At 33.9% G+C, this 9,587-nt stretch overlaps 1 protein-coding gene across 3 annotated transcripts; it reads left to right on the top strand.

The window, feature by feature from the left end:
• Positions 1-2,564: 2,564 nt before the first annotated feature.
• On the top strand, positions 2,565-9,138 carry LOC132636337 (probable beta-1,3-galactosyltransferase 2). Of its 3 annotated transcripts, none has more exons than XM_060353159.1 (11): positions 2,566-3,229; positions 4,693-4,753; positions 4,888-4,955; positions 5,238-5,449; positions 5,556-5,619; positions 7,105-7,177; positions 7,275-7,395; positions 7,663-7,750; positions 7,831-7,956; positions 8,035-8,144; positions 8,711-9,138. In XM_060353159.1, the coding sequence occupies exons 1-11, from the start codon at positions 3,105-3,107 to the stop codon at positions 8,857-8,859; spliced, it is 1,197 nt and encodes a 398-aa protein (XP_060209142.1). In that variant the 5' UTR covers positions 2,566-3,104; the 3' UTR covers positions 8,860-9,138. The 3 variants fall into 3 exon arrangements, with proteins under 3 accessions (XP_060209143.1, XP_060209142.1, XP_060209141.1); XM_060353158.1 differs by having other exon boundaries at positions 5,232-5,449; XM_060353160.1 differs by lacking the exons at positions 4,693-4,753; positions 4,888-4,955 and having other exon boundaries at positions 2,565-3,229.
• The last annotated feature ends 449 nt before the right edge of the window (positions 9,139-9,587 follow it).

Raw genomic sequence — 9,587 nt, 5'->3', positions numbered from 1 at the left:
CTTAAAAATTATAATATTAAATACTCTCTCCGTTTCAATTTATGTGAACCTTTTCGGAGTACGAGGGTCAAACTTTATAATTTTGAGCGTAAATTTTAACATAAATTTTTCAAGTTTATAAAAATAAAATTTATATATTTATAAACTACATAAAAAGTATTATAAGTCATGATAATTCATAATTCAAATAACTTAGAAAAAATGTAAGGAAAACATGGTCAAAGAAGCACCTCATAGACTTCCAAAATAGTAATAGATTCACATAAATTGAAACAGAGGGAGTATATCATAATATTTGTATAATCATAGAATTTTTTTTATTAAGAATAAATGGAAAGTATATAATTATTTTAAATATAAGAAATTATTCTTTTAACTAAATTAATTAAAAAAAGTAGTATAACCTAATCTCAATTGGGAGGAGCAGGGCACAGAAGGCTAGTTCACTTGGTAAATTTCCTAATTAAACTAAAAAAAAAAAAAAAAATCCACATTCAACACTTCCCGGTAGAGGTGTCAAAACAACCCAACCCAACCCAGCCCTAAAGGGTAGAGAGTCAAATGGGCTATGATAAGGTGTTCCTTTTTACTGACGGGCCTCTAAAATGGGGATTTGGCACTATGTACATTTTGGTACATGAAATTGACATATATTAACCAAGTTTTAAGAATGTGGCACAAGATGACCCATTTTCAGGTTTTGAGTTAAAGAAATTGGCATATATGACCCATAAAGTGCCGAGTAAAAATAGGAATTTTGTGCATTCTCTCTTCTAGAAGGTTAAATTTTTGTATACCTATACTTGTTCTCTTTCCTATATTTCTCTAACTTCTTCCCCAAAATTCTTTCCATTAGAACTCTAGAATGATTAATATTCTTTAAATTCTTCATTAGAGGGTTATTTGTAGTTGAGTTTGTTGTTTTTAAGAAAATAATTGAATTTTTAATTGGGTATATGTATTTTGATTTTTGAATAATAAATTATACTATTATCCGGAAATCTCTCTCCCTTAACTATGTATGTGTAGATATTTGAAAATCTCATCTGGGTTTTAATTGCAACTTTATTTGGATACATCTATTGTATTCACTTGTTGGTTTGTTGATTAAGATGTATACAACTTAATGTATACACATGTTTTTTTATTTTCAATTTGGTTTTTGTATACATCTATTGTATACACTTGCTGGTTTGTTGAACGAATTGTACCTAAAGTATACATATATTGATTGAGATGTATACACATGTTTTTATATTTTTTCAACTTGTTTTTTGTATACATATATTGTTAATTGTATACACTTGCTGGTTTGTTGAATGTGTTGTATACACCTAATGTATACATAAATTGATATACATTTGTTTGCATTAGTATCTGTATAATTTTGCACTGGTATACATACTAAATATGTGGTTTGAATTTATTATTTTTCAATTTTTCTTGTATTTCACTGGGATTATTATAGTTATACATATGGAAAATATGTTTACTAAGAGATATGAGAGTTTGCAGGAGATCATGCTTTTGCCTTTATAGACCCACTTAACAAATACAATTTTAATTATACGAAAATGATAGAAGATATGGTGATATTTGTATCCATAATTTTAGGGACATCTAGTAAGTGAATAAATGAGAAATGAAATCCCTAATTTTAGTGATAGTCAACGTGGATTAAGAGAAATAATTAATGAGATTCCTAATTTTGCTCCACATCCCTATATTAAGCCACGTCTTTAGTTGATTGGCTATCTAATGTCAATTATTTTAGGCCTAAAACATGCTAACATGTTTTGGGTTAAAAATATGCCAATACTATGTATTACTTGTATTAAAATGTCAATTTCCCCTCTAAAATGGCAGTCAAACCCAGTCTTATGCGGGCCGCGGGCTAGGACGCGGTAGTCCTTTAAGTTTTTTTTTTCCTTCCGAAATTGTATTCTCTAAGTGATTTTTTGTACAATCTGAACATAAAAGTTTTGCAATCTGAAATAGGATTTTCTACCGTACCATTCTTGCACGAACTCACATTACAGAAACAAAATAAATTCAAAAGAACAAATATAAGTTACTATCTTTGTTCACTAATCCAAATCACGTCCAGAAAAAATTAAACATAATATAATTCATGAGACTAACTATTATAACTCTAGTTTCTAATTTACTGCTCGGTAGTTAGTACTTTCTTTCTATTTTCATTAATTTCTATCTTTTTGTTTAATTTACTCATAATTTTTTTAAATTTAACTAATTTATTATTTTTCCGGCCTTAAGGGATGACCTCGGCCCACCCCTTGAGGCCGGGGGGCTAAGAGAGGCTAGGCTTTTGAGCCTCACTTCTAAATAAAGCTTAGCCCTACACTACTTAAATAAAGGATTGGGTTAGGCTGATCTCACGGGTCAAGCCCATTCTGACAGCTCTACAGTTCTTGGTATGTGCCATTTTCCTATTCAAAAGATGGGAGAGCACCCTTTCTCCCGAAGTTACGAAGTCATTTTGCCAGTCATAGTCACTCAATGAAGGTGTGCGGCCTTTGTTTGGAATGAAGATGGATGAACAAACACTTGAGGCCGGTAGTAATTAAGATAAACTCATTTTTTACGAAACATAAAAAATACAAAGTTTCATAACTTTACTGATCTGATCAGAACAAAAAAAGTTTTTCTATTTTTAATAGTACTTGTTAATTGAGTGAAAATTTAATCAGTTGGTAGCATCCCTTTTCCTTTATCCTTCCCTCCCCAATAAAAGAAATTTAAACATTGGGAGGAGTATAAACTAAAATGAAAAAAGAAGTGCTAATGTGGGGTCTTGTATTCCTTAATAAAATTCCACAAACTGCGACTACCTGCTTTCTTCTGCTTCAACCTACTACTAGACTGCTCATTCTCAGTTGACACTTCAATAATCCATTAAAGAAGTTCCATAGTCAGAGATTTTTTCTGCCTCAATTATTGTGTAACCCATTTCCATAGTCTCTACTGACATCTTGTTATGTTTGAAAAAAGTTCTTGAAATAGTGTACTGTAGAGCTGGCGTTGACTTGGGATTCTTAAATGGATATTGCTAATTGAATTAGCTATTTTGAGTGGTTAAAGAAATGAAGAATACAATGAGTTGGAAAAGCAAAAGAACAGAATCAGTTTTAAAAGGAGTTGTTTCTAGAAATTTGACCATTTTTCTCTGTATTGGCTGCTTCTGTGCTGGAATGCTCTTCACCGACAGGTTTTTTTTTTTTTTTTTTTTGGAAATCTTTGTTTCAACTTTGTGCATGTCATTTTTGTGTTACTTGAATATTTTTGTTTTTGATTGGATTATGAAAGTTTTTGAGTTTTATTGAAGTATTTGTCTTCCCATCTGAATCTTGCAATTTATTGTTATGATTAACCCTTGTTTCTGTTTTTGGTGTCTGTGTTTGTTGTAGTTTGCTAATATGGATAATAATGAGTCTTTAAACTTTGTCCATACAATTGAGGAAATCATAGAGTATATGATGAAGCAGATACTTGGCTTTGGTTCCATTTTGACTACTCACCAGTCACTACGATTCAATTTGTGTTTTTAGTTTGACTGAATACGGAGTTTTAAAAAATAAAGAATACTTTTGAATCTTGTGCATGTAATTTACCAAAATGCTCTTAAAGCTTGTGGTCTTAAATATGTCAGGTAAGATGTTGGAATTAAAGAGTTGCCAAATTAGGAAAGAGACATTCTTTTTTAACAGTCTAAAAAGGAAAGTAAGACAAACAAATTAAAATGGAGTATTACTTTTAAGTTTTGAGATGACTATTGTAGCAATGCTTGTCTCTGATTTAATGTAAAAAGTAACTTTCTGACCTTGTAAAATGCAAGTCAGTTGTAACCCTCACGCTTTTGTCCTTTGCATACGGTTGTAGTTCTTTTCTTGCACATGAACCGGCAAATGGGATTCGAAGTTTAAGGAAGTCCAAAAAAAATTTGTTTTGTATTAACATCCATCAACAATTTATGCACCGCAAACCAATTGTGTGGTATTGAGACTCTGATTAGAACCTGAATTTGCTAATATCTGTTGTCCTCACATTGATCGCAAAACTTTTAGTTTTCGTTGTTGGTCTCATTGCCGGTACATTAGAGTTAAGTTTTGTTTCTTAATGGGAATTTCTCTTTGGTGGTTTGATTAGTTGGAGGTGAATGTTTTTCAAGTTTAAGAAAATTTACTAATTATATCGGTTTTTTAATGCACTGCAATTGCCACTGTCGTTAGCCTAGATTTTTGGTTATCTGAAAAGATTTGCGGACTTTGAAGTGTTAGAGGCTTGTAACAAAGACTTGTTATTCCTTAATTTTGACAATGTGATGTTCTAGTCATAACAGTTCTCTCCAGCAGCTTCCCCCTTTGCAACTCTATCCATTTTTTTTTTTTTTTAAAATCAAATTGTTATCTCAGAGACTATTTTATTACTCGAAAAGAATAAAAAATAAGGAACATCCAAAAAAATAATAGCCGTCAAATGTATGTGTTGTATGTGAAGTATAAATATATACAATATGTCTATATATAATATACATAATCAGTGTATATGTATATATCTTGGCTAGCGCACGTAATTAATTTGGGCCGACGTGCCATAAATGAGAAAAGCTCTTTATTCATTATGCTGTGAGCATGTCTCTGCTCACTGTTAACTGTGTTATTATGACTGTAGAATGTGGACAGTACCTGAAGCTAAAGGCATATCAAGGACATCACAGGCTGGTGATCAAAAGGTAAGGTTAGTCTGCGAGGACAGTGATCCTAAAACTTTAAGTACTATGCAATAAAGGCGGACAGAAATGCAATCTTAGGTACTTTGGTATTCAAGTTTGTCGGGCATTAATGATTTTGGTCTTGTTGTTTTTAGCGGAATGATGTAAAAAGTGAAGCCAAGGATATTCTTGGGGAAGCTTCAAGGATTCATCATGCCGTACAGTATGTTTCTTATGCTTGTTATTCATAGATTTTGTGAGAATCATGCTTTAATATAAGAATTTAGAAGGGATTTTTTCATTTTTACCCGTCGGCCAAATATACACTGATTATGTATATTTATGTATACAATATGTATGTTATTTGTATATTATACTTAATATACGAAACCTATACATTTGCTGGCTATTTTGTAAATTAGATTACCGAAAAGGCATTGGAATGTGATTATCTCCTTTTAAAAAGTAAGAGTTGTTTATCATTGTTTTCTTTAACAAGATGCAGAACCCTGGATAAAACAATCTCAAATCTGGAGATGGTATTAGCTGCAGCAAGGGCCTTGCAGGATTCTATAACGAGTGGCTCTCCAATAACTGAAGATTTGAAGAACCCTGAATTAACAAAGAAGAGAAAATATCTGATGGTCATAGGGATAAACACTGCCTTTAGTAGCCGAAAGAGAAGAGACTCAGTTCGTGCTACCTGGATGCCTCAAGGTTCTTGAAAACTTCATTAATTAATGCTGTGTTCTTACTCTTTTGTGCGCATGTATTACAACGAGTTGCCTACTGAAAATTTCGGTATTGATTTGCGGTAAAGCAGGTGATAAGCTAAAGAAGCTTGAGAAGGAAAAGGGCATTGTGATGCGGTTTGTAATAGGACACAGGTATGAGATCACTAGATTAGGTTTGATGTCCTTCTCACTCCTTCAGGTGTTGTTACCAAGCTTCATGTTGTAACTGGTAATGATTTGCCGGTATCAGACAATAATCTCCATTCTTCTTTCTTCTATTTGTTTGTGTTAGGGAGAGGCTACTCCATGAAAAATATTTCTTTGAATTTACTGCAGAACTTTCTTAAAGAATGTGTTGATGATTTACTATTAACTTTCTCCACACACAAAAAAAGGAAAAAAAAAAAAAAAAAAAGAAGGGGTAGTTACATTTTTGGATGGCTCAAAAGAATAATAGCCAACAAATGTATAGGTTTTGTATATTAAGTATGAACAAACATATAATATACACATCATATACATAAAATATACATAAATGGTATATATAATATATATAATCAGTGTATATGTTTTGTATATTTTGCCTAGCGCCCATAATCAATTTCAGCCCACAGGCCAAAAATGAAAAAAATCCCAAAAAGGAATGTACTGATAAAAAAATTCAGTTCATAATTTCTTTGTATAGGAACTCTTGTTGGGTTTTGATAGTGGTGAATGGGAAATGATGGGATGATTTGCTTTGGGGAATGTAAAAGGTCCCTTTTTGCTTTGGTTAAAGCATTTGTCCCACATAGGAAAAAGAGAGGAAAAGAGAGGTGTATATATTACATTACACCGTCTTTAGTCGCTAAAGGGTTGAGGGGGCAAGGACCCCTCGCGCCGTCGTCGCTCGCTCGGCTCGGTTTCGGCTTTGGCTTTGGCTTTGGCAAAGATCGATTGATTGATTATCTTTTTGGACAAACTTTTCTTACATCCAACGCGAATCGACCCTGACCCGCGACTTGTGACCGATCCGGTCCGTTTTTTTCTTCCCGGATTTTTTCGAATTTCCCTCCAAAAACCTGGTGACTGATCTGAATGGTTGCAAACATTCAGAATCAGTACCTCCATACCTCCAACTGCTATAAATTCCTGTTTTGTTCCAGAATTCAGTACGAATTTTTCCTGCAACAAAATAAACTCTCTCTCCAAAACTGTCTTGTTTTATTCAGTGTGATACACTGTCGTTGAGTGGTTCGCCGCTACCGGAATTTGGAGTACTACTATTCTGGTAAGATAATCGTTCTATCCTGGGAGGGGATATTCCATCAACCTCGAGTACTGTGAGGGGAATAATTTCCTTAAGGACACACTTTGAACTAAGTGGGCTCGATTATATTCTGAAATTATTTTTTCCAACACTGTTTTTGTTCATTTTCCAGTTTCTGTAGTTTACTGGTTTTAAGTATTTTATACAGTGTAATCTGTTTTTACTAAGTGTTTTACAGATTCTGTTCAAACTTTATTTAAACTTATACAGATTATTTTGCGAACAATTCCTTAATTATCAAAGATGTTGGATTATTTGTACGTCTCTCCTATCTATTGTGAGGTGCTTGGTCATTTATATTATTACTCATTCAATTATCATTTCATCAGTGCAACATCAGGCGGCATTCTTGATAGAGCAATCGAAGCAGAAGAGAAACAACATGGAGATTTCTTAAGGCTGGTAATGTCAATGCTTAGTCCTGTATGAAATCCGGCCCCTCTTATGGACAGATAATTAGTTGTTCCTCAAAAGCTGACGTGCAATTGAACTTCATTAGGAACATGTTGTGGGATACCTTGAACTATCAGCCAAGACAAAGAGCTTTTTTACTACTGCTATTGCTCTCTGGGATGCAGATTTCTATGTCAAAGTTGATGATGATGTGCACCTAAATATAGGTAAATGCAGCCTTTATGGATTCTAAATAAGGATTTTTTCATTTTTGTCCTGTCGGCCAAAATTCATTATGGCCGCTAGCCAAATATACAAAAGCTATACACTGACAATTTATATAATTATATTATATGTGTATTTTATGTTTATTTGCCTGCTGTTATTTTCTAGAGCACTCCAAAACTGTAATTATCCCTTTTAAATACCATGCTATTGCTACAAGTGAACTGTCTTTGCTCGCACTATTAACCTGCATGCATTCATAACTACAGGAACACTTGCAGCAACTCTAGCTACACATCGTTCAAAACCCAGGGTATATATTGGTTGCATGAAATCTGGCCCTATCCTTGCGCAGAAGTAAGCAGAGGGTTTACCAGAACTTGTTTCTGAAGGAATTTCCTATATTTATTCCATTTTTGTGCTCCTTTTACCTGTAGGGGAGTGAGATATCATGAACCTGAGCATTGGAAATTCGGTGGGGATGGAAACAAGTATTTCCGGCATGCAACAGGCCAGCTATATGCCATCTCAAAAGATTTGGCCGCCTATATATCTATAAACCGGTAAAGATTTGTTTTCTTATTGACTTAGGTTGTTTGTTAATCAAATATCAATTGCTGATCTCGAAATATATTTCCTAGGCATATTCTACATAAGTATGCTAACGAGGATGTCACATTGGGATCATGGTTCATTGGATTGGATGTGGAACATATAGATGACCGTAAATTGTGTTGTGGAACTCCACCTGGTAATAACTTCCAACTCCCTATTTCTCACATGTACTCAGTCTTAATATTCAAGAAAGTTATGACTTCTTAATCTGCATCGAGCATTGGTAATTTGTCAATTTCAGTGTCATCTGCTTCTGTCTGTTATCATCTCAAAGATTAGTAAGAAAGGGAGAGTCGTTGAATCTTGTTCTGTGCTCTAAAGAGGCTTTATTATCATCCTTAAAGTGGACGCTTGATTGATGAGTCAGACATTCTCTAGTAACGCTATTGTCCTTCATGATTTTGTGTAAAAGAAAAGGATTTGTTATATTATAGTTTCTGTGCCTCTTTCTTTGTGTTACCTTCTGTTAAAATGGAAGTGGTAGTTTTCATTAAACATTGGCATTGTCTTACGTCTGAAACATGGATGCCTACCTTTCTGCTAGCTTGCTTCTCTAAATGAGCATCTGGAAGATTCTTGAATTGCTTCTTTGAATATATATCTGACCTCAGTTTTGTTCATCAATCACCTAATCACCCTATTTGGTCTGAGCTAGTCTTGTGAAGTTGTTTACTCTTCATTGGGTTATCTATGTTTGAACAGATTGTGAGACAAAAGCTCAAGCAGGCAACATTTGTGTTGCCTCCTTTGATTGGAACTGCAGTGGTATTTGCAAGTCTGTAGAGAGGATTAAGGACGTTCATCGTCGTTGTGGGGAAGGCCAGAATGCTTTGTGGAGCACTGTCTTCTGATAATTCAGCATTTTCTCCAATCTCTGGAGTTTGCTAGTAGATCAAACAGTCCCTGTAAAATCAATGTTTCCAAGTTTTTAGTTTATTCAGCTTGTAAAATATGAATTGTACATTTCTCATGAACGGGTGAGTGCCGTGGTAAATGCTTAATTAGTTAGTAGGCATATGTGAAATGAAGCGTAAACAACCATTCTTTTTAGATGCTTAGGAATAACATTTGTTAGTTTGTTTTTAAGGGGAAACTAGTAAGTTTATACATCAGCAAGCCTTTTCTGTTTCCATATAGTAGTAGCAAATCTTTCCGTTCAAGTTGGATGACTTTCTAGTTCTTACAGTGCAGTGAACATGACCATGTCACTTCATCTTTGACCCCCTTATAAATTTTTGCATTGTTTAGTTTTGGCTGCAGCCCTTAAACTTGTCCTATTTTTTCATTTAGACGCCTGAACTTAACTTTGTTCCTATTAAACACATGAACTTAGTGAAAAATATGTCAATTAGAGACAAGCTGCTGACATGTACAAGGAGTGCGCTTCACCTCCTTTTGAGATCGTGAAATGGCGTAAAAAAATTTATCTTTCCTTTCTCCTTCCTCCTATCTCTCCGCTCTCCCTTCTCATTTCACCATCTCCAGTTTGCTATCATCTATTCATTGCAGGATTTTAGATGTACAAAATGAGGCATGCGAACACATGGTCTCTCTGTAAAACTAGGTATTTTATGTATAT

This window comes from Lycium barbarum, chromosome 4, assembly GCF_019175385.1.
Source record: "Lycium barbarum isolate Lr01 chromosome 4, ASM1917538v2, whole genome shotgun sequence".
Taxonomy (NCBI): domain Eukaryota; kingdom Viridiplantae; phylum Streptophyta; class Magnoliopsida; order Solanales; family Solanaceae; genus Lycium; species Lycium barbarum.
This window is presented reverse-complemented; position numbering and strand designations above follow the sequence as displayed.